This window comes from Macaca mulatta, chromosome 3 (genome assembly GCF_049350105.2).
Source record: "Macaca mulatta isolate MMU2019108-1 chromosome 3, T2T-MMU8v2.0, whole genome shotgun sequence".
Classification (NCBI taxonomy): domain Eukaryota; kingdom Metazoa; phylum Chordata; class Mammalia; order Primates; family Cercopithecidae; genus Macaca; species Macaca mulatta.
In genome coordinates, this window is record NC_133408.1 from 47,680,490 (window position 1) to 47,705,017 (window position 24,528).

General features: G+C 53.9%; 1 protein-coding gene across 10 annotated transcripts; it reads left to right on the top strand.

Moving 5' to 3' along the window:
• Nucleotides 1–53: 53 nt before the first annotated feature.
• NYAP1 (neuronal tyrosine phosphorylated phosphoinositide-3-kinase adaptor 1) lies at nt 54–15,460 on the top strand. Of its 10 annotated transcripts, none has more exons than XM_077996318.1 (7): nt 54–234; nt 5,962–6,113; nt 7,546–7,907; nt 8,882–10,396; nt 11,244–11,456; nt 11,713–11,822; nt 14,285–15,460. In XM_077996318.1, the coding sequence occupies exons 2-7, from the start codon at nt 6,046–6,048 to the stop codon at nt 14,558–14,560; spliced, it is 2,544 nt and encodes an 847-aa protein (XP_077852444.1). In that variant the 5' UTR covers nt 54–234; nt 5,962–6,045; the 3' UTR covers nt 14,561–15,460. The 10 variants fall into 10 exon arrangements, with proteins under 10 accessions (XP_077852444.1, XP_028701423.1, XP_014989947.2 ...); XM_028845590.2 differs by having other exon boundaries at nt 94–234; nt 11,241–11,456; XM_015134461.3 differs by lacking the exon at nt 54–234 and adding an exon at nt 4,176–4,711 and having other exon boundaries at nt 11,241–11,456.
• Nucleotides 15,461–24,528: the final 9,068 nt, after the last annotated feature.

A 24,528-nucleotide genomic window follows, 5' to 3' on the forward strand; every position in this document is an offset into this window, starting at 1 on the left:
CAGGCAGGGGCTGCAGAGGGCGGGGCTCGGGGAGAAAGGGGAGGAGCTTGCAGGGAGGCGAGGGATTCCCTTACTTGTAGTCAGTTGCTGCCATTGGCCTAGAGACACACAGAAGAAACGGAAGGCACAGGCCGGGAGGTGTGCTGGATGCCCACCCAGAAGTGCCCAGTCCCTGCTGCGGGGCGGCTGTGGCTGTCATTCTCCTTTGGTTTTCACAGCAACTGCATGAGGAAGGTACTATTATTCCCCCCATTCCTTATTTTTAAAAGTGGATTATTGCCGGACCCCGGTGGTGGCTCATGCCTGTAATCCCCACACTTTGGGAGGTCAAGGAAGGAGGATTGCTTGAGACCAGTTTGGACAATATAATAGCAAGACCTCGTCTCTACAAAACAAACAAAAAAAATTGGCTGGGCATGGTGATGTGCACCTATAATTCCAGCTACTCAAAGGCTGAGGTGGGAGGATCCCTTGAGCCCAGGAGTTTGTGACCAGCCTGGGCAATATAGCGAGATCCCCATCTCTACAAAAAATTAAAAAATAGCACTTTGGGAGGCCGAGGCGGGCGGATCACGAGGTCAAGAGATTGAGACCATCCTGGCCAACATGGTGAAACCCCATCTCTACTAAAAATATAAAAATTAGCCAGGTGTGGTGGCATGCGCCTGTAGTCCCAGCTACTCAGGGGGCAGGAGAATCACTTGAACCCGGGAGGCGGAGGTTGCGGTGAGTAGAGATCGTGCCACTGCACTCCAGCCTGGCGATTAGAGCGAGACCGTCTTAAAAAAAAAAAAAAAAAAAAGCTGAGTGTGGTGATGTAGACCTGTAGTCCCAGCTACTCAGGAGGCTGTGAGGCAGGAGAATCTCTTGAGCCCAGGAGGTTGAGGATGCAGTGAGCCTACATTGTGCCACTGCACTCCAGCCTGGGCAACAGAATGAGACCATGTCTCACCAAAAAAAAAAAAAAAAAAAAAAAAAGTGGATTATTATGAAAATTTTCAAACGTGCCATGCAGACATGGGGAGACCATGCAAACTCCACACGGATGGTGGTCCCAACCCAAAATTAATTTTTAAAAAATCATCAACGTTATAATGAAATGACATTCAATGAAATGACATGTGGGAGCCAGCTGTATTTTGCTGGACTATTTGAAACCAAATCCTGGATGTTATACTATTTCCCTTTGCCCCAACCACTCCCCCACATTTTTTTTAGAGACAGGTGCTCTCTCTCTCTCGCTCTCTCTCTTCTATTGCCCAGGATGGAGTGCAGTGGTGTGATCATAGCTCACCACAGCCTGGAACTCCTAGGCTCAAGCCATGCTCCTGCCTCAGCCTCCCAAGTAGCTAGGACTTTAGATGCACGCCACCACACCCAGCTAATTTTTAAATTTTTGTAGAGATGGGAGCTCTCACCATGTTGCCCAGTATGGTCTCAAACTCCTGGCTTCAGTTGGTCCTCCCGCCTCAGCCTACCAAGTAGCTGGGACTACAGACACACACTACTACGCCTGGCTAAATTTCTTTAAAAAAAAATTTTTTTTGGTAGAGATGGGGGTCTTGCAATGTTGCCCAGGGTCGTCTTGAACTCCTGGCCTCAAGTGATCCTCCTGCTTCTGCCTCCCTAGTAGCTGGGACCACAGGTGTACTCCACCACACCTGGCTAATTTTTTAGTTTTCATAGAGACAGGGTCTTACTATGTTGCCCAGGCTGGCCTCAAATGATACTCCCACCTGGGCCTTCCAAAAAACTGACATTACAGGCGTGAGCCATGGTGCCTGGCCTCAGGGAAATTTCTAACCCCTCTTTAGGGTTAGGTAAAAATAAAACAATGGAATACCTACCCTCGTTATGTATTTGTTCTTTATCTCTTTGTTAGAAACATCCACACTCCTGTTTCTCTCCCTTAAGCCATAGTAACAATGACTGCCATAGCCCAGGTCTGTGAGCCTCCCAAGTAGTGATGTCTGGGAAGCAGCCTCCCACCTGCTCCCTACCCCTCCAGACTGCATCCCTCTGTCCCTCACAGAACCTCTTCTCCTCTAGCAACACTCAGAACATGGCCTTGGTCCCTCCGTCCCCAGGCCCTCCTTCCTTCTTGCTGACTTGCTACAAACTATCCAAAAATTATCTTTGGGGCCGGCCTGGTGGCTCAAGCCTGTAATCCCAGCACTTTGGGAGGCCGAGACGGGCGGATCACGAGGTCAGGAGATCAAGACCATCCTGGCTAACACGGTGAAACCCCGTCTCTACTAAAAAAATACAAAAAACTAGCCGGGCGAGGTGGCGGGCGCCTGCAGTCCCAGCTACTCGGGAGGCTGAGGCAGGAGAATGGCGTGAACCCGGGAGGCGGAGCTTGCAGTGAGCTGAGATCCAGCCACTGCACTCCATCCTGGGCGACAGAGCGAGACTCCGTCTCAAAAAAAAAAAAAAAAAAAATTATCTTTGGGCAATCCCTTTCTCTGCCTCAGGCACTGGTATCTGAGTCTAGAGGCCCTGGCACATTGCTGACCTCTGCAGAAATGTTTGTTGAGTGAATACATACAAATTTTTATGTCTTAATTTAATTTAATTTAATTTGAGATGAAGTCTCGCTCTGTCACCCAAGCTGGAGTGCAGTGCCATGATCTCATCTCACTGCAACCTCCGCCTCCCAGGTTGCAATCCTCCTGCCTCAGCCTCCCGAGTAGCTAAGATTGTAGGCACCCGCCACCACGCCCAGCTAATTTTTGTATTTTTAGTAGAGATGGGGGGGTCTCATCATGTTGGCCAGGCTGGTCTCGAACTCCTGACCTCAAGTGATCTGCACGCCTCAGCCTCCCGAAGTGCTGGCATTACAGTCGTGAGCCACCGCTCCCGACCTATACGTATAAACTAATCATACTAAAGGTATAAATGTGAAATGGGTTTTAAGTGTTTTAGTATCTCCCTCCCCTGGGAGCATTCTTAATAGCCTTTAATATGTAGGACCCTTTACAATTTACAAGGCACTTTGGTATTATTTTACTACCCCTCCTCTGCCAACAAAGAATGGACTAAAGCCAGCTTGTCCAACTGCACCGGCAGCTTGTGGCCCAGGACAAATTTGTAAACTTTCTTAAAACATTAGGAGTTTGGGTTTTTTGTTTTTTTGTTTTTTTCTGAGGCAAGAGTCTCACTCTGTCCCCTAGACTGGAGTGCAGTGGTCTGATCTCAGCTCGCTGCAACCTTCACCTCCCAGGTCAAGCGATTCTCCTGCCTTGGCCTCCCGAGTAGCTAGGATTACAGGCGCACGCCACCATGCCAAGCTTATGTTTTCTATTTTTAGTAGACACAGGGTTTTGCCACGTTGGCCAGGCTGGTCTCAAACTTCTGATGTCAGGTGATCCACCAGCCTCGGCCTCACAAAGTGCTGGGATTACAGGCGTGAGCCACCGCGCCCAGCCAGTGTTAAGAGTATTTTATGTGTGGCCCAAGACAAATTATTCTTCCAATGTGGTCCAGAGAAGTCAAAAGAGTGTACATCCCTGGACTAAAGCATCTCTCAGAGAGGTTGCACGATCTGCCTAAAGCCACACAGCAAGTCTGCAAAGACGCTGCCATGGGAAGTAGCATTCGCAGGCCAGGGATTAGGCCATGCCTATCTTTGCCATGCCCATTTTCCAGCCCGTGGAAGGTACAACTGAGGTCTTCTCGAGCTGATTTACCCCCGCTACAGAGCTGTGCGCCCAAGGAATTTCAGAGAAAGTTGTTTCTAGGGGAGATGATGAGAAAAGCGATGGGCGGGGAGGTCGAGGTCACGTCCCGCAGCGGCCCCCTGACAGTGCCAGGGTGGTGGCCACACTCAGAGGTCGACCCTGGTCGTTGCGAGCGGCGCTGGGGGAGTCAAAGGTCATGAGAGGAGGGCTCGGACCACGGGGGCGGACGGCTTTGAGCCCAGACGATGGAAGGAGATCCGAGCACCCCCGGGAGGCTGCAGGGGGAGGCGGCCGATTCCCCCGCGAGCCAACTCGGGTGCTCTCCTGGCACCTGGGGGTGGCGGGGAAAGGGGGGGCGGCGGGGAAAGGGGGCGCGGCCGCCTGAGCACGCCCCCTGCTGGGCTGAGCCGCCTCCCGTCCAGTTCCCTCGGAGCCCCTCGGCCCGGAAAGCGGCACCCCCTGGCGGCCTCGGCGCCTCACTGCACCCCGGGCCCCGCAGCCGCAGCCTCGGCCCCGGCCCGATGCTGGGTGCGGACCCGGGGCGCGCCGGGCGCACGGGGTGCACGGGGTGCACGGGGCGGGGGCGGGGGCGGGGGCGCGGGCCCCAGGCTGCCGCTGGGGGGCGCCGCTGCACGCCGCTCCGCCGGGGCCCGGGAGACCGAACCCAGCACCGCCCGGCTGGGCAGGGGGCGAGGGGCGGCGAGGAGTAGACACCCCAAGACCGCGACGGGCTGGCGCCGGGCCCCCAGCGCCCCACGACCTTCCTCCGAATCTGTCCCCGCAGGCTCCGCGGCTCCCGCGCCCCGCGCCCCAGCCTCGCGGCCCCGCGCCGCACGGCCGCTCCCGTTCCGTCCTTGGAGGGTGTGGAAGGGTGGGTTTGGGGCCGGGGGCGGGTCTGGGGGCGGACCCGGAGGCGGGGCTGTCTCTGCGGCAGGGCCCAGCTTCGCTCCCCCCGGTCTGTCTCTGTCTCTCCTCCTCCCTCCTGCTCCGGGCGGAGCCCGGCATGGGGGGGCCGGCGCCCGGCAGGCCAGGTACGGTGATGGAGAAACTGGGGAGGCTTGGTGCAGGAAGGTTGGGGTGGGGGGACAAGGGACAGGGAGGATTGGCGGAGCGAAAGGCGGAGAAGCCCAGGGTAGCAGGACAAGGGGAAGGGGAGGGGTGCCAGGAACCTGGGGCCCTTGGATGGAGAAGGGGGATGAAGCAGGCCAGGTTTGGAACAGGGGAAGGGGGAGGACGGCTATAAGGAGGGGCGCCTGGGAGGAGAAGTGAGGCTGAAGGCGAAAAGAAGAGTGTAGGTTTGGGGGAAGGAAAACCGGAGCAGGTATGGAGGCCGCAGCCCAGAAGGTAGCAATGGGGCCAGACTGGAGCCCCCCGGGTGGGATTGAGGGGCGGGGACTGGAAGAGGAAAACCGGGGGCCTCCCAAATCCTGGAGGAAGAAGAAGGTGATTGGGGCCATCAGCGAGGGAGGGAGGCAGAGACCAAACCATTGCTAAAGGGCCAGGGAGCCAGAATCGGGGTGGACCAAGGCCCAGGCCCGGGGAAGGACTGGAAGAGGGGGAAGGCAGGCAGTGGAGATAGATGGATGGGTGGTATTTTAGATACCCAACTCAGGGTGTCTCCCATCCTTCCTTCAGCGTCCCCACCCTGCCCTCATAAGATCCCCCCCTACAGCCCAAGATGGGAGGGAGAGTCTGACCATCTCCCCTTTCCCCAGTGGGGTGCAATGTACGCAAGTAGGCCCTGGGCATAACTCTTTGCCTGTAGGTGTGTCCGGTTCCGTGTAGCAGATTTGTGTGTGTCTGGAGGTCTGTGTGTGTGTCTGTGGGTGTGTCTGTGGGTGTTTATGTCTGTGTGCCTGTCTATCCCTAGGTTTCTGTTTACCTATGCCAATCTCTGTGTCTGGTCCTCCGTCTGTAGATGTGGGTCGGTGGCTCTGTGGTTTGTGTGTCTGAATGTGTACTTGTGTAGCTGAGGGGTTGCAGTCCGTTTGTGGGGCCTGTATGGGTGGTGGATCAGGATGTCTTTACACAAGAAGGGAATCTGTGTTGACCTGGTCGCTCCAGAGTGTGTATTTGCGGCTCTGAACACCTTTGTCGGGGTCTTGTGTCTGTCTATCTGTCTGTGGGTCCTTGAAGCTGTGTTGGGTTTTCTGTCTGTGTTTTCCTCTCTGAGGACCCGAGTCATGTCTCTTCTCCTTTTTCTCTCTTTCATTCATCCCTGGCCCCCACCCATCCCACCTTTCTTTTTTTTCCCTTCTCACCACCCCCTCCCCCAACCCAGTGGATCCGGGACCCAGGGAGGGCCGCCCCCCGGGCCTGGTGGCACTGAGCAGGGCCCCCCAGCCCCCACCTCCTGCCCCACGAGATGAACCTCCTTTACCGGAAAACCAAGCTGGAGTGGAGGCAGCACAAGGAAGAAGAGGCCAAGAGGAGGTAAGGCTGTGCCCCAGACCATTCCCTTTCCTTCCGCACCTCTGCCTGCCCCCTCACTGGGCCACAGCCCTTCTGGGGGCCTGGCAGCCTTGTCATGAGTGAGCTCTCTGCTCTCAGAGTCAGTACGGAACGGCCAGGATTGCACACAGATTGTCCTGGCCCAACTCCTGCCCTCCTGCGGGGGGGTTTACAGCCCAGGAGCACCCTTTTGGTTGTTCCCCATCCCCAGAGGCCCAAGTCACTCCTTCCTGACTCACCTCTGGCCTGTAGCCTTTCTCCTTTCTGCAAATTTGGGGCTGGCTGTGGGCTCTCCTGTCACCTGACCTTGGAAGGGGCAGGCCCCGCCTCCCTCCCAGGGTCTAGGGAAGGGGTCATTTCAGGGGCATCAGAGAACATCCACTTGGCCTCCTCCCAGTTTCCCCTGCTGCAGGAGGCGAGTGGTCAAGTTGTGTGTGTGGTGGGCGGACATGCGGGCTGGGCCTTGCCAAAGAGCCGGGGCAGGGCACGACCCCCGGACCCCTGCATCCCTGTCTGCCTCCTCGCTTGCCCTTCCAGGGACCTGGGGCCTGGCCTCTCCCATCCTTCTCTCCTTCTCCTCTTCACTCCCATTGACTTCACAGCCACTTGGAGCCTGTCAGCCACCTCCCTTTTCCTTCCTCGCAACTGTGGAGTTTAATTCTTGTTGTTAATTAGATTAATCAGAGTGATCGCTGCAGCGATCTCTCCCTAATGAAGGGCTAGCAGACAGGGCCTTAATGAGCGCCCACCCCACACAGCTCTCCTCTCTTCCCTGCCAGCTGCCCCCCCTCCACTCCCCGCAACCCTCCACTCAGACAGAAGCTCAGGGAGAGTGGAATGGAATGGGGGTGAGCCAGGGAGGGTGACAGAGAGAGGACAACACCAGGGGAGAGAGAGGAAGAAGGATGGGCCAGGGGAGAGAGGCTGCTCTGGTCCTGGAGGGACACATCGTGCATCTGGGAGAGGAGGTGTGCCATGGGGGTGTAGGTCACAGTGACTGAGCAGGAGGGGAGACCAGAGGCCAGGTGTGGGCCAGTGTGAGAGTGAGAGGGGCCGAGGAGCTGTGGGGGCAGGTGTGTCTGTCTGTGTTACCTGGGTTTGTATCTCTATCTCTGCACAAGGCTGTCCACATAGGTGCCCAGGCTGGGATCTGCCAGCCCCAGGGATGCTCCCCTGCAGGCATACTCACCCCTCTCCTCATACCTGCCCCCAACTGCCTTGCCTTTTTAAAGCCCAAGATTCTGCCTGAAGCCCCTTCATTGGTGCCCTGGACCTTCTGGCAACCCTGTCCCCACCCAGGCTCCTGTCCTCCTCCCTGGGAAGCCACAAGGTTGCTGACACCTCTTGGGGCGGAGAAGGGGGAGGCCCAGGTCTGAGGCCCTTCCTCCACTCCATCGTGGCCTTCTCTCCCCAGCTCCAGTAAGGAGGTGGCCCCCGCTGGCTCGGCTGGGCCGGCGGCCGGCCAGGGGCCTGGGGTCCGCGTGCGGGACATCGCCTCGCTACGGCGCTCCCTCAGGATGGGTTTCATGACGATGCCTGCCTCCCAGGAGCACACCCCGCACCCCTGCCGCAGTGCCATGGCCCCACGGTCCCTCTCCTGCCACTCGGTGGGCAGCATGGACAGTGTCGGGGGTGGCCCTGGTGGGGGCGGTGGAGGCCTCACAGAGGACAGCAGCATCCGAAGACCCCCTGCCAAGCCCCGGAGACACCCCAGCACCAAGCTTAGCATGGTGGGGCCCGGGTCGGGGGCAGAGACGCCCCCCAGCAAGAAAGCAGGTGAGATACCCCCTATCTCTCCCTGGGGTGGAGCTGGGAGCTGGGAGGATCTATTCCAGGCCGGGGGAGGCTTGCCGGGAGGGTTCATTCAGGGAAGAACCAAGGAAGTGGAAGATTCCATTCTTAAGGAATTGGGGGGGTCCTTTTGGATGGGCCTGAGATGAACCATCCAAGGGCAGGGGACACTCCCTGAAAAGTTCTTGAGAGAGGCGTGGTGGCCTCGGAGGGACAATGAGGGTAGGAGCTGCGGATTCTGGAGAATACATTAGAAAGACTGAGGACTGTGGGACAGACACGATGGCTCACGCCTGTAATCCCAGCACTTTTTTTTTTTTTTTTTTTTGAGACAGAGTCTGGTTCTGTCGCCCAGGCAGGAGTGCAATGGCGCGATCTCAGCTCACTGCATCCTCCACCTCCCAGGTTCAAGCAGTTCTCCTGCCTCAGCCTCCCAGGTAGCTGGGATTACGGGCGTCCATCACCACGCCTGGATAATTTTTTGTATTTTTGTAGAGTCAGGGTTTCGCCTTGTTGGCCAGGCTGACAAGGCCAGGCTTGCTGGCCTCAGGTAATCCACCCACCTCGGCCTCCCAAAGTGCTGGGATTACAGGCATGAGCCACTGTGCCTGGCCAATTAGTTGATGTTTTAAAAAGACCAAGGGCTGACTAGTAGAAAAGTAACCTACAGCTGGGCATGGTGGCTGATGCCTGGAATCCTAGTGCTTTAGGAGGCCGAGGCAGGAGGATCCCTTGAGCCCAGGAGTTTGGTACCAGTCTGGGCAACATGGAAAGACCTGTCTCTATTAAAAAATAAAAAAGAAATGAGGAAGCCTCCTGGGGCTGTAAGTTGAGGAATGTGGGGAAAATGAAGAGGCAGATACGTCCTTGCAGAGGGGTCAAGGGATCAGAATGGGCTCCTCCCACTTGCTCCCCTCATTAAAAGCCTGGTTTATTTTTCTCTTTCTTGTCCTGTCCAGGCTCACAGAAGCCAACCCCAGAGGGCCGAGAGTCCAGCCGGAAGGTTCCTCCACAGAAGCCCAGGCGAAGCCCTAACACCCAGCTCTCTGTCTCCTTCGATGAGTCCTGCCCCCCAGGCCCCTCTCCTCGAGGGGGGAACCTGCCTCTTCAGCGCCTCACTAGGGGGTCCCGAGTAGCTGGGGACCCTGATGTGGGTGCCCAGGAAGAGCCTGTGTACATTGAGATGGTGGGGGACGTCTTTAGGGGAGGAGGACGAAGTGGAGGAGGCCTGGCTGGGCCCCCTCTTGGGGGTGGGGGCCCGACCCCTCCAGCGGGCGCCGACTCGGACTCTGAAGAGAGTGAGGCCATCTATGAGGAGATGAAGTACCCGCTGCCGGAAGAGGCCGGGGAAGGCCGGGCCAATGGCCCTCCACCATTGACCGCAACATCCCCGCCACAACAGCCTCACGCCCTTCCGCCCCATGCCCACCGCCGCCCAGCTTCAGCCCTTCCGAGCCGGAGGGATGGGACGCCCACCAAGACCATTCCTTGTGAAATCCCCCCACCCTTCCCAAACCTCCTTCAGCACCGGCCTCCACTCCTGGCCTTCCCCCAAGCCAAGTCTGCTTCCCGAACCCCTGGCGATGGGGTCTCGAGGCTACCTGTCCTCTGCCACTCCAAGGAGCCAGCCGGCTCCACCCCAGCTCCCCAAGTGCCTGCACGGGAGCGGGAGACGCCTCCCCCACCGCCTCCACCTCCTGCTGCCAACCTGCTGCTGCTGGGACCATCGGGCCGGGCCCGGAGCCACTCGACACCGTTGCCACCCCAGGGCTCTGGCCAGCCCCGGGGGGAGCGGGAGCTCCCCAACTCCCACAGCATGATCTGCCCTAAGGCGGCGGGGGCGCCGGCAGCCCCCCCTGCCCCGGCCGCCTTGCTCCCCGGCCCCCCCAAGGACAAGGCCGTGTCTTACACCATGGTGTACTCGGCGGTCAAGGTGACCACGCACTCTGTCCTGCCAGCCGGTCCACCCCTGGGTGTTGGGGAGCCAAAGACGGAGAAGGAGATCTCAGTCCTCCATGGGATGCTGTGTACCAGCTCGAGGCCCCCCATGCCAGGGAAGTCCAGCCCCCACAGTGGGGCCATGGGCGCAGCAGCTGGGGTCCTCCACCACCGCGGCTGCCTGGCCTCCCCCCACAGCCTTCCAGACCCAACTGCAGGCCCCCTGACCCCGCTGTGGACCTACCCAGCCACAGCAGCTGGGCTTAAGAGACCCCCTGCCTATGAGAGCCTCAAGGCTGGGGGGGTGCTGAATAAGGGCTGTGGTGTGGGGGCCCCGTCCCCCATGGTCAAGATTCAGCTGCAGGAGCAAGGGACCGATGGGGGTGCTTTTGCCAGCATCTCCTGTGCCCACGTCATCGCCAGTGCAGGGACACCAGAGGAGGAAGAGGAGGAGATGGGCGCCGCGACATTTGGGGCAGGCTGGGCCCTGCAGAGAAAGGTCCTCTATGGAGGGAGAAAAGCAAAGGAGTTGGACAGTGAGTGAGGGGTGGGGAGTGGGGGCTGGCGTCGGGGGTGGGGGGCAGCTGGGAATGCCTGCGATGGTTTGGGGGAGGTGTTGGAGGGGTTATTTGGAAGTCACAGTCTTGAGTCTGGGATGTTTTCTAGGAGACCAGAGGGGTGGAGGTGAGCAATAGACAGAAAGACGGGGGTCACCCAGTGTGCGCTGGAGGGGCAGGAAGGTCTGGGAGGTGAAGGGGGTCAAATCTGGCCCTGTCCTGCTCTGCTCCCTGCCCCTCCCTTCCCGGGGCTGCAGGGGTGTGTGCTTGTGAGTGTGCGCACCAGGAACTAAACACAGCTGCCTCCCAGCTGTTACCATGGCAACCCATCCAGACAGGAGGGAGAGGAGAGGAGGCCCCTACCGTTGCCTGGCAACGCAATGCTCTGCCAGGCCTCCTCTCAGAGATGAGCTTAGTTCACAGGCAGCCCTTCCCCCTGCCCTCCTCCTTCTGGGCTCAGGAATTGGGATTCTCACCCTACAGGTCTTGGTCCCAGGGGAATGGTCATTCTGGCCCTAGCTGGAGATGGAGGGGCTTGGAAGCTAAAGCTGGGGTTGGGGAGGCCCCTCTGACCAGGGAAAAGGGTTTGGATGCAGCACATATACATGATTCTCAGCCCCAGGAGATGGTACCGATGGGTGGAAAGGAACAGGTGTATGTGCGTGTGTGTGTGGGGGGGGGAGTGTGAAGGAACCCCATCCCAGCTGTTACTTGCAAAAGGGGCAGTTGTGTCTCCTGGTCCACCCATGCTGCAGCATGTGTGACCGGAGGGACAGAAGGACGCCTCCAATGTGCAGGCACACAGCTTTCCTTGTCATCCCAGCAGAGGTCGAGGATGGTGCCCGGGCCTGGAATGGCAGTGCCGAGGGTCCAGGCAAGGTGGAGCGTGAGGACAGGGGCCCGGTGACATCAGGGATCCCAGTGAGGAGCCAGGGGGCAGAGGGCCTGCTGGCCAGGATCCACCACGGAGACCGAGGAGGGAGCCGCACCGCGCTGCCCATTCCTTGCCAGACCTTCCCTGCCTGCCACCGCAATGGAGGTGATGTGGCCTGCACACACCTGTGCACAGTGGGGCTGGCTGGGGGATCTCCCGGGGTCTGGCTGCACCTGTCCTGACTTCCTCTCACCTGTTCATGTCCACATCCAGGGCCCTAAATCTTCATACCACATCTCCACCCCCTTTTCCGCCTTGATGAGGCAGGGGCAGCCTGGATCATTCAAGGGCAGGGGACTGGGAACTAGGGGAGGGGCACCTGAGGCTCCTGCCCTCCTCACTCCTCCTTCTTCCACCTCAGACTTCACGGGAGGCTACCGCCTAGGGCGCTCGGCCTCCACCTCCGGAGTCCGGCAGGTTGCGCTCCACACACCCCGGCCCTGCAGCCAGCCCAGGGATGCCCCGAGCCAGGTGAGGCTTGGTTTTTCTTTTATTTGTGAAGGAGCAGGTGGAGAAGGCTTGAATGTGCAAAGAAAAGCAATAAAGGGGCCAGGGCTGGGCACAGTGGCTCATGCCTGTAATTCCAGCACTTTGGGAGGCCAAGGCAGGAGGGTCACTTGAGGCCAGAAGTTCATTAGCTTGAGCAACATAATGACACCCTGTCTATTTTGCTTTTTTAAAGAAGGCCAGTTGCAGTGGCTCGCACCTGTAATCTCAATGCTTTCAGAAGCCGAGGCAAGTAGGTTGCTTGAGCCCAGGAGTTCAAGATGAGCCTGGGCCACATAGCGAGACCCCATCTCTATAAAAAATAAAAAATGTAGTCAGGTGTGCTGGCGCAAGCCTGATTTCCAGCGACTCTGGAGGTTGAGGTAGGAGGATGGCTTTACCCTGGGAGGTGGAGGTTGCAGTGAGCCATGATCACGCTACTGCATTCCAGCCTGAGCCACAAGGTGAGACCCTGTCTTAGAAGAAAAAAAAAAAAGAAAGAAAGAAAGGGGCCAGGCAGGGTGCGGTGGCTTATGCCTGTAATTGCAGCACTTTGGGAGGCCGAGACGGGCAGATCACCTGAGGTCAGGAGTTCGAGACCAGCCTGGCCAACATGGTGAAACACTTTACTAAAAATACAAAAATTAGGGCCAGGTGCGGTGGCTCATGCCTGTAATCCCAGCAGTTTGGGAGGCTGAGGCGAGTGGATCATGAGGCCAGGAGTTCGAGACCAGCCTGACCAACATGGTGAAACCCCATCTCTACTAAAAATACAAAAATTAGCCGGGTGTGGTGGTGCGCGCCCGTGGTCCCAGCTACTCGGGAGGCTGAGGCAGGAGAATCGCTTGAACCCAGGAGATGGAGGTTGCAGTGAGCCAAGATCACACCACTGCACTCCAGTGGCCTGGGCAACAGAAAGAGACTCTGTCTCAAAAACAAAAAACAAAAAAACCCACAAAAATTAGCTGGACGTTGGGGCAGGCACCCGTAATCCCAGCTACTCAGGAGGCTGAGGCAGAAGAATTGCTTGACCCCGGGAGACAGAGGCTGCAGTGAGGCGAGATCATGCCACTGCACTCCAGCCTGGGCGACAGAGTTAAGACTCTGTCTCAAAACAAACAAACAAACAAACAAAAAAAACAAAACAAAGGGCCATGCAGGCTGGGGTCTGAGCCAATACAGACTAACAGGAACCCAGGAATGAGAGTGAGGGGGTTGGGAGAGGATCTGGGAAGGGTTTGAAGGTTTGCTTAAGATGGGCAGCAAGGTAGGGCCCAGCTTGGAGATCAGTCAGGGCCACCACTAGCCAACAGCGCACCTTTGCGCAATTTAGGAAAAAGACCTCCCCACTGGGCACCATGTCTTGTGCCTGTAATCCCAGAACTGTGGGAGGCAGAGATGGGAGGATCGCTTGAACCCAGGAGACTGAGGTTGCAATGAACTGTGATCCCACCACAGCACTCTATCCTGAGTGTAAGGGCAAGACCCTGTCTCAAAAGAAATAAAAATAAAGAGGTCAAGCATGGTAGCTCACGCCTATAATCCTAGTACTTTGGGAGGCCCAGGCAAGAGAAGTGGTTGAGCCCAGGAATTCTGTACCAGCCGGGGCGACATAGGGAGACCCTGTCTTTACAAAAAATTAAAAAATTATCCAGACAGGTGGTGCGTGCCTGTAGTTCCAGTAACTCTGAAGGCTGAGGCAGGAGAATCACTTGAGCCTGGGAGGTGGAGGCTGCAGTAAGCCATGGTCGTGCCACTGCACTCCAGCCTGGGTGTCAGAGGGAGAACCTGTCAAAAGAAAGAGAGAGAGAGAGAGAGAGAGAGAGAGAGGAAGGGAGGGACCCTGTCTACCCTTGCCCCAGCTGGGCACAGTAGTTGATACCTGTAATCCCAGTGCTTTGGGAGGCCAAGATGAGAGGATCCCTTGAGGCCAGGAGTTCAAGACCAGGATTGGCAACAAAGCAAGATCCAATCAATACAAAAAAAAAATTTAATTTAATTTTTTAACAATTAGCTGGTGTAGTGGTATATGCCTGTAGTCCCAGCTACTTGGGAGGGAGGCTGAAGCTGGAGGATTGTTTGAGTCTAGAAGGTAGAGGCTGCAGTGAGCTATTATTGCACCACTGCACTCTGGCCTGGGCGACAGAGCCAGACCCTGTCTCAAAAAGACAAAAGAAAGAAAGAAACAAAGGCATCCCTTCTAGGGGGAGCAACTTACAAAACGCGTCTGTCTAGGAAGACTAGGGCGTGACTGGGCCAAAGCTGCCGGAGTTGGATTTCGGCCCCCATGGGCCCCACAGCCAGAGGGAGCCAGCCGAGGCCGTGGGGGGCAAGTAAGGACTTGCTTCTAGGGGAAGACGTGGGTCTAGGCAGTGCGGACCCGGTTCGGTCATGCTGAGGTCCCCGACCCTACCCGCCTTTTCCTTTCTCCCCCGCCCGCGGCACAGCCCCACCCGGCGCTGCCGCTGCCGCTGCCCCTGCCGCCCCTGCCGCCCCTGCCGCCCCAGCCGGCCCGCGAACGCGACGGGAAGCTGCTGGAGGTGATCGAGCGCAAGCGCTGCGTATGCAAGGAGATCAAGGCGCGCCACCGCCCGGACCGAGGCCTCTGCAAACAGGAGAGCATGCCTATCCTCCCCAGCTGGCGGCGGGGTCCCGAGCCCCGCAAGTCCGGCACCCCGCCCTGCCGCCGGCAGCACACGGTCCTCTGGGACACCGCCATCTGAGGCGGGCGGGGGGACCTGGGCGCCTGGACTGGGGCGGGGGCGGGCACGCCTGGCTCTCCCGGGAGCCTCGCCTTGAGAGACATTGAAGGACCACGTGGGAGAGTGCCAGGGAGAACCCCTGCCCTCCACCGTACCCCCTGGGATGGAGAGAGTCTGCCAGGCCCATTGGGCTTAGGGTGCCAACAGCGCTGCTGAGAAACTTGGAGGAGGAGGAGGGTTTGCTTGAGGTTGGGGCGAGGCGCTCTGGCTGTTCTTCCCCCTGGGCGCTATGCGTGTCTCCTCCTGAACCAAGCCAGAGGTCAGCATGGGGAAGGGAGGAAGGAAGGGATGGGAGGAAGAGGGGGGTGGGTGAGCTCAAAGAGAGGGACTAGAGTGCCAGATGGAGGAGCTCTTTTCTAGAGAGCCGGGAGTTGGGGAGGGGGTATTTATTTTGTTATTTATTTCAGTCTGGAGGGCGATTCTGGGCCCTTCTGACCTACTCCTGAGCCGGGAGTGGAGAATCAGGGCCAAGTTTGCACTCTCCCCAGTGCCAATGCCTAAAGGCCCCGCCATCCATGCCACCCCACAGCCAAGGAGGGGTCCGCATGGGGAGTGGACCGAGAGAAGAAGGGGCCCAGGGAAGCAGAGGGCCCAAGACCATTCACAGTATTTACAATTTGCCAGAATTTGGTAGTCAGTGTGGCCTGCTCTGAATCAGGCATCTTATTTAGTATTGGGGTGAGGGTCTAGTGCCAGGGATGGGCGGGATGATGGGGGAGGAGGAGGGAAATTTTAGCGGGTGGGGGTGGGTGGGCAGGGTATTTATTTAAATTAAAAAACAAAACACAGAAGAGATGTCAGGAACTTTTTTTTAATTCCTTTCTTTTCAGAATAATATATTAAAAGACTCATGATCCTAAAGCTGGCTTCTTCTATTTCACAGCGTGCTCTGTCATTCTTACACTTGCTCCTTTTCCCATCTTGCCCCTGGTTGGTGGGAGTTGAAGGTTGTGCGGGGAGGGGTGAGTAGCTGTGGCCAAGTCACAGGGTGAGGTGGAGTTCCAGGTAAGTCTTCGGGAATGCACCAGGCCATGACTCCATTAGCATTTTTTGTGCACAGAATGTGTTTTTCGCATTGCACTGATGCAGAAGGAATATTTGGGCATGAAGCTTGCCTTCAAGCACCTTGTGATCTACTCAGGGAGATAAAAACCCTGAGATGACAATAAACAGTGTTGCAGGAGTAAGAGATGGGGGACAGGGCCAAGTGTGGTGGCTCACACCTGTAATCCCAGCACTTTGGGAGGCCGAGGTGGGCAGATCACCTGAGGTTAGGAGTTCAAGACCAGCCTGACCAACATGGTAAAACCTCATCTCTACTAAAAAAAAATACAAAAATTAACCGGGTGTGGTGGCGCTATATCCCAGCTACTTGGGAGGCTGAGGCAGGAGAATCACTTGAACCCAGGAGGTAGAAGTTGCAGTGAGCCAAGATCACACCACTGCACTCCAGCCTGGGTGACAGAGTGAGACTCCGTCTCAACAACAACAACGAAAAAAAAAGAAGGGGTACAGGGCTGGAATCATCTAAGAAGGCTTCCTGCAAAGTTACCCTAAAAGGACAGGTAAGCTAGTCTAGGCAACATAGAGAAACCCTGTCTCTATAAAAAATACAAAAATTAGCCAGGTGTGGTGGCATGCGCCTTTAGTCCCAGATACTCAGGAGGCTGAAGTGGGAGGATGGCTGGAACCTAGGAGGCGGAGGCTGCAGTGAGCAGAGATTGTGCCACTGCGCTCCAGCCTGGTCAACAGAGCGAGATCCTGTCTCCCAAAAAAAAGAAAAAGGACAGGTGAGGTTTGGAGAGGGGAAGAGGAAAACTCCAAGGTCACGGTCATGGTTTGATTGTCTATGGAACAGTAGGAGGTGGGGGCAGGGAGAGGTAGGAAGTATGTTTAATGACGGTGATGGCATTAAGTGGTCCGGCCGTGGGACGGATCACCTGAGGTCAGGAGTTTGAGACCAGCCTGACCAACATGGAGGAACCCTTTCTCTACTAAAAAATATTAAAAAATTAGCTGGGCATGGTGGCACATGCCTGTAATCCCAGCTACTCGGGAGACTGAGGCAGGAGAATCACCAGAACCCGGGAGGCAGAGGTTGCAGTGTAGCAGGACGAGCTGCAGACAAAACTTCAGCAGCAGTGAACCGAGGTCGTGCCATTACACTCCAGCCTGGGCAACAAGAGTGAAACTCCATCTCAAAAAAAAAAAAAAAGAGGTCCAACCATGATGAAGCTAGTTCAGAAAGACTGGCCACAAGGCAAGACTCAGGTCCAAGACCAGGGAAGCCAGGGAATCCTGCTGGGAGGTGATCTGTCACCAGGGAGGTGGATAAGGAGGGTGCCTGGGAGGATGGAGGGCTAGGGACAGTTGCAAGAGGCTACTGAAAGGAAACCCCCTCAGGATGGGGGTGAAGCAGCAGAACTGGTCATACAAGAGGCCCAAGTTTGGGCCGGCACGGTGGCTCAAGCTTGTAATCCCAGCACTTTGGGAGGCCGAGACGGGCGGATCACGAGGTCAGGAGATCGAGATCATCCTGGCTAACACGGTGAAACCCCGTCTCTACTAAAAAATACAAAAAACTAGCCGGGCGAGGTAGCAGGTGCCTGTAGTCCCAGCTACTCGGGAGGCTGAGGCAGGAGAATGGCATAAACCCGGGAGGCGGAGCTTGCAGTGAGCTGAGATCCGGCCACTGCACTCCAGCCTGGGCGACGGAGCGAGACTCCGTCTCAAAAAAAAAAAAAAAAGAAGCCCAAGTTTGAAGCTCTGGTGATTACAGAAATGACACAGCGAGACAGGTGGGCTTGAGAGTGACTTTGGAGGAAGAACATTAAATTTGAAGCAATGGTGAATATTTAGGTTGAATGGTTTGTTGCTCAATAGAACAGAGTTTTGGAAAATGTGGTGAATAGCCAGGCACAGTGGCTCACGCCTGTAATCCCAGCACTTTGGGAGGCCCCAGGGAAGAGGATCACTTGAGGCCAGGAGTTCGAGACCAGCCTGAGCAACACAGAACACCCCCGCCTCCATCTCTACAAACAATAATAAAAAAAAAATAGTTGGACTTGGTGGCATATGTCTGTAATCCCAGTTACTCAGGAGGCTGAAGCGGGAGGATCGCTTGAGCTCAGGAGGTCAAGGCTGCAGTGAGCCATGATTGCTTCACTGCATTCCAGCCTGGGCAACAGAGTGAGACCCTGTCTCAAAAAAAAAAAAAAATGTGGTAGATGCCACAGATGTTTTTACACTTTATGAAGAAGAACATTTTTAAAAACTTTAATAGTTTTGTATTTATTTTCATTTATATTAGAAAAGTTATAACCAACACATTAGGCTACTTGTTATTTCATGAATGTGATTGCACAATATAAGTCTACAGTTATTTTTAATGAGCTGGTTTAAAGAAAAAATGTTAAGCCAGTAAATAATGGTACAGGCAATGTACAGAATATGAAAAATTCCGACAGTGGTATGTGAGTATTTGAAATTTAGGAAATAAGTTAAAAGTAAAATGATGATAGCTCAGGAGACAGGACAAGACTATGGACATTAGGAGTAATTGACATAGAAATGGCACTCAAGGCCGGGCGCGGTGGCTCAAGCCTGTAATCCCAGCACTTTGGGAGGCCGAGACGGGTGGATCACGAGGTCAGGAGATCGAGACCATCTTGGCGAACACGGTGAAACCCCGTCTCTACTAAAAAATACAAAAAACTAGCCGGGCGAGATGGCGGGCGCCTGTAGTCCCAGTTACTTGGGAGGCTGAGGCAGGAGAATGGCGTAAACCCGGGAGGCGGAGCTTGCAGTGAGCTGAGATCCGGCCACTGCACTCCAGCCCGGGCGACAGAGCGAGACTCCGTCTCAAAAAAAAAAAAAAAAAAAAAAAAAGAAATGGCACTCAAGCCCAAGACAACTGACTTCTGCAAGGAGGGCAGGGCTAGAGAAAAGAGCTAGGGATGAAATACAGGCCAGGCGCAGTGTCTCATACCTGTAGTCCCAGCACTTTGGGAAGCCAAGGTTAGAAGATTGCTTGAGGCCAGGAGTTCGAGACAAGCCTGGGCAACAAAGCTAGACTTCATCTCTACAAAAAAAATTAATAAAAATTAGCTGGGTGTAGTGGTGTGCACCTGTTGCTGGAGCTTCTCAGGAGGCTGAGATGGGTGGATCGCTTCAGCTCATGAATTGGAAGCTGCAGTGAGCTATGATCTCTTCACTGCATTCCAGCCTGGGCAACAGAGTGAGACCCCAACTTGAAAAAAACAAAACAAAACCCAAGATATAAACAGGCAGTAGCTCTTTTTAACTAGCCAGAAAATTAGGGCAGGTGAGGTGTCTCATGCCTGTAATCCCAGCATTTTGGGAGGCCAAGGCGGGCGGGTCACTTGATATCAGGAGTTCGAGACCAGCCTGGCCAACATGGTGAAACCCTGTCTCTACTAAAAATACAAAATTAGCCGGGTGTGGTGGCAGGTGCCTGTAATCCCAGCTACTCAGGAGGCTGAGGCAGGAGTATTGCTTGAACCTGGGAGGTAGAGGCTACAGTGAGCTGAAATCGGACCACTGCACTCCAGCCTGGGTGACAGAGCAAGACTCTGTCTCAAAAAAAAAAAAAAAAAAAAAAAAGGTAATTAATGGAAGTGGCTAGGCGCAGTGGCTCACGCTTGTAATCCTAGCACTTTGGTAGGCCGAGGTGGGTGAATTGCCTGAACTCAGGAGTTCGAGACCAGCCTGGACAACATGGCAAAATCCTATCTCTACTGAAAATGAAAAAAATTAGCCGGGCATGGTGGTATGGTGGTGGGCACCTGTAGTCCCAGCTATTGAGGAGGCTGAGGCAGGAGAATCACTTGTATCTGGGAGATGGAGGTTACAGTGAGCCAAGACTGTGTCCCTGCACTCGAGCCTGGGCAACAGAGCAAAACCCTGTCTCCAAAAAAAAAAAAACGGAAAGGAAAATTAATGGAATGAAATATCCCATTCATAAGAGCAATAAAAACCTTAAAATAAATAGGAGTAACATTAACAAGAAATTATAGAACCTATATTGGGTCAGTTGATAACACTAAAGTATTTTGAGTCACTTAAAAAAGGAAGACCTTGGCCGACCGCAGTGGTTCACGCCAGTAATCCCAGAACTTTGGGAGGCTGAGGCTGGGTGGATCACCTGAGGTCAGGAGTTTGAGACCAGCCTGGCCAACATGGTGAAACCCCATCTCTACTAAAAATACAAAAATCAGCCAGGCGGGGTGGCGAGTACCTGTAGTCCCAGCTACTTGGGAGTCTGAGACAGGAGAATCATTTGAACCCAGGAGGCGGAGGTTGCAGTGAGCAGAGATCATGCTACTGCACTCCAGCCTGGGGGACAGAGCAAGACTCTGTCTCAAAAAAATAAAAGTAAAAATAAATTTAAAAGTACAAAACGAAAACCATCAGGACAAACGGCGATCGTTGTGGAGCAGGGGAGAAGGAAGGCTGGTGGGGTCAAGCACAGTGGCTCACACCTGTAATCCCAGCACTTTGGGAGTCCCAGGCTGGAAGATGACTTGAGCCCAGGAGGTTTTTTTTTTTTTTTTTTTTTTTTTTTGAGACAGAGTCTGGCTCTGCCGCCCAGGCTGGAGTGCAGTGGCCGGATCTCAGCTCACTGCAAGCTCCACCTCCCGGGTTCACGCCATTCTCCTGCCTCAGCCTCCCGAGTAGTTGGGACTACAGGCGCCCGCCACCGCGCCCGGCTAGTTTTGTTTTTTTTTTTTTGTATTTTTTAGCAGAGACGGGGTTTCACCGTGTTAGCCAGGATGGTCTCGATCTCCTGACCTCGTGATCCGCCCGTCTCGGCCTCCCAAAGTGCTGGGATTACAGGCTTGAGCCACCGCGCCCGGCCTAGCCCAGGAGTTCAAGACCTGCCTGGGCAACATAGCAGGACCTCGTCTCTACAAAAAGTTAAAAAAAAGAAAAAAAGGCCAGGCGCGGTGGCTCACGCCTGTAATCCCTGCACTTTGGGAGGCCGAGGCGGGCGGATCATGAGGTCGGGAGATCGAGACCATCCTGGCTAACACGGTGAAACCCCGTCTCTACTAAAATACAAAAAAATTAGCCGGGCGTGGCGGCGGGCGTCTGTGGTCCCAGCTACTCGGGAGGCTGAGGCAGGAGAATGGCACGAACCCGGGAGGCGGAGCTTGCAGTGAGCCGAGATCGCGCCACTGCACTCCAGCCTGGGCGACCAGTGCAGACTCCGCCTCAAAAAAAAAAAAAAAAGGCTAGGCATGGTGACGTGTGCCTGCAGTCCCAGCTACTCAGGAGGCTGAGGTGCAAGGATCACTGAAGCCCAAGGAGGTCAACACTGCAGAGAGCTATGATTGCACCACTGCATTCCAGCTTGGCTAACAGAGCAAGACCCTGTCTTAAAAAAAAAAAAAAAAAAAAGACTTGAATAATCAAATAGTAATAACTTGTTCTTAGATAACAAGATTGGATGATATAGAAGATGTCAGTTTTCCCTAAGTCCATAAATTCAATGCAGTCTCTAAATCCCAAAGGGATTATTTGGGAAACTTGATAAAATAATTTGAAAGTTTATGCAGAATGATAATGAGAAAAACCAGAACATTTTGAAATAGAAGAGTAATAGGGGGATCTGCCCTATCAAATACTGAAACAAGAAATAAAAACCACAGCATGCTTGTCCTGGCACAGGACTGGCATAATCCATCGGAGTGAAGCATCCAGAAATAGCCTCAAATGCACATGGGGATTTAGCACTTATAAAGGTGATATTCCACATTGGTTGGGAAAATATTCCTTATTCAATAATTGTTGCTTTCTAAATTTTATTTTTATTTATTACTTTTTTTTTTTTTTTTGAGACGGAGTCCCGCTCTGTCGCCCAGGCTGGAGTGCAGTGGCCAGATCTCAGCTCACTGCAAGCTCCGCCTCCCGGGTTCACGCCCGTTCTCCTGCCTCAGCCTCCCGAGTAGCTGGGACTACAGGCGCCCGCCACCTCGCCCGGCTAGTTTTTTGTATTTTTTAGTAGAGACGGGGTTTCACCGTGTTAGCCAGGATGGTCTCGATCTCCTGACCTTGTGATCCGCCCGTCTCGGCCTCCCAAAGTGCTGGGATTACAGGCTTGAGCCACCGCGCCCGGCCTATTTATTACTATTATTTGAGACAGAGTTTCACTCTGTTGCTCAGGCTGAAGTGCAATGGAGTGGTCATAGCTCACTGCAGCCTGAAACTCCTGGCCTCAAGCGATCCTCCCACCTCAGCCTCCTGAGTGGAATTACAGGCATGTACCACCACACCAGGTCAATTTAAAAAAATGGAGTCTCACTTTGTTGCCCAGGCTGGAGTACAGTGTCCTGATCTCCGATCATTGCAACCTCCGCCTCCTGGGTTCCAGCAATTCTCTTGCCTCAGTCTCCTGTGTAGCTGGGACTACAGGCACGTGCCACCACACCCGGCTAATTTTTTGCATTTTTAATAGAGACGGGGTTTCACTGTGTTAGGCAGGATGGTCTCGATCTCCTGAACTCCTGATCCACCCGCCTTGGCTTCCCAAAGTGCTGGGATTACAGACGTGTGCCACCGCGCCCAGCCTAAAAAAATATTTTGTATAGAAAGAGTCTCACTGTGTTGCCCAGGCTGATCTTGAACTCCTGGCCTCAAGCGATCCTCCTGCCTAGACCTTCCGAAATGTTAGGATTACAGGTGTTAGCCACTGCATCTAGCCATATTTTTTATATTTTTTTAGAGACAAGGTTTTGCTCTGTCATCCAGGCTGGAGTGCAGTGGTGTGATCATAGCTCACTGCAGCCCCACCCTCCTGGCTTCTAGTGATCTTCCTGACTTGGCCTAATAATTGTTTCTTAAAGAATTAACTAGTCAGAAGGGGGAGAGTGGGAAGCTGCATCTCTATTTCATTTATTGTGCCAAAGGACTTCAATGTAAAAACAAACATCAAAAAGGAAAAAGTGGGCCCGGCGCAGTGGCTGACGCCTGTAATCCCAGCGACTTGGAAGGCAAGAGAGGTAGGTGGATCACTGAAGGTTAGGGGTTTGAGACCAGCCTGGCCAACTTGGTGAAATCCTGTCTCTACTAAAATACAAAAATGAAGGAGTGGCCTGCCCCTCCACACCTGTGGGCGTTTCTCGTTAGGTGGAATGAGAGACTTGAGAAAAGAAATGAGACACAGAGACAAACTATAGAGAAAGAAAAAGTGGGCCCAGAGGACCGGCGCTCAGCATACAGAGGACCCACGCCGGCACTGGTCTCTGAGTTCCCTTAGTATTTATTGATAATTATCTTTACCATCTTAAAGAAAAGGAAGTGGCAGGATAATAGGATCATTATAGGGAGAAAGTCAGCAGTAAGACATATGAATAAAGTTCTCTGTGACATGAATAAGTTTAAGGAAAAGTGCTGTGCCTTGATATGCATATGTAAACATCTCCCTAAACCTTTTTATTGCATAAAGAGCAGCATTGCACTAGCAAGTCCCGCCTTTCGCCCTAAGGCGGTTTTCTCCTTTCTCAGTAAACAGAACATACAATCGGGTTTTACACCGAGATGTTCCATTGCCCAGGGACAGGCAGGAGACAGATGCTTTTCTCTATCTCAACCACCAACAATCACCAAGAGGCCTTCTTTCCTCTTGTACTGGTCCCCTCAGCACAGACCCTTCATGGGTGTCAGGCTGGGGGACGATCAGGTCTTTCCCATCCCACGAGGCCATATTTCAGACTATTACATGGGGAGAAACCTTGGACAATACCTAGCTTTCCTAGGCAGAGGTCCCTGCGACCTTTGGCAGTGTACGTGTCCCTGGGTACTTAAGATTAAGAGAATGGTGATGACTTTTAACCAGCAAGCTGCCTTCAGGCACTTGTTTAACAAAGCACACCCTGCACAGCCCAAAATCCTTTAAACCTTGAGTCACCACAGCACATGTCTCTTGCAAGGACAAGGTTGGGGGTAGGGTCACAGATTAACAGCATCTCAAATACAGAACAAAATGGAGTCTCTTATGTCTACTTATTTCTATATAGACACAGTAACAGGTTGATCTCTCTTTCTTCCGCCCCCCTCCGCCACACACAAAAAAATTAGCCGGGTATGGTGGCGGGCACCTGTAATCCAAGCTACTCAGGAGACTGAAGCAGGAGAATTGCTTGAACCCAGGAGGCAGAGATTGCAATGAACCAAGATGGCGCCATCGCACTCCAGCCTGGGCAACAGAGTGAGACTCTGTCTCAAAAAAGGCCAAGGCAGGAGGATTGCTTGAGTACAGGAGTTCTAGACCAGCCTGGTCAACATAGCAAGACCCCATCTCTTTAAAACCAAACAAAAATACTTCTACATGGCAAGTCAAACTACAAACATATTTCTAACACATATGAAAAAGATTAATACAATAGGATTGCTTGAGCCCAGGAGTTCCAGACCAGCCTGGACAACATAGCAAGACCCCATCTCTTTAAAACAAAACAAAAATATTTATATATATAGCAAGTTGAACTACAAATATATTTCTAACACATATGAAAAAGATTAATACAATAGGATTGCTTGAGTCCGGGAGTTCCAGACCAGCCTGGACAACATAGTAAGACCCCATCTCTTTAAAACAAAACAAAAAATACTTATATATAGCAAGTCATACTACAAATATATTTCTAACACATATGAAAAAGATTAATACAGTATATAGGTTCATGAGTCAATAAGAAGAGGAGAAAGGAACCCAGACAGATATGAACAAGAACATGAACAATTCACCAGATACAGAAGAGTAAACATGTTCAGCCTTAGCAATAATGAAGTAATGCAAAATAAAACAATAATAAAATACTTTTCGCCTTTCAGACAAAACTGAAGAAAACTTATAGCATCAGTATGGCCAATATATGCATAAAACAGTCATTCATTATGTAAATATA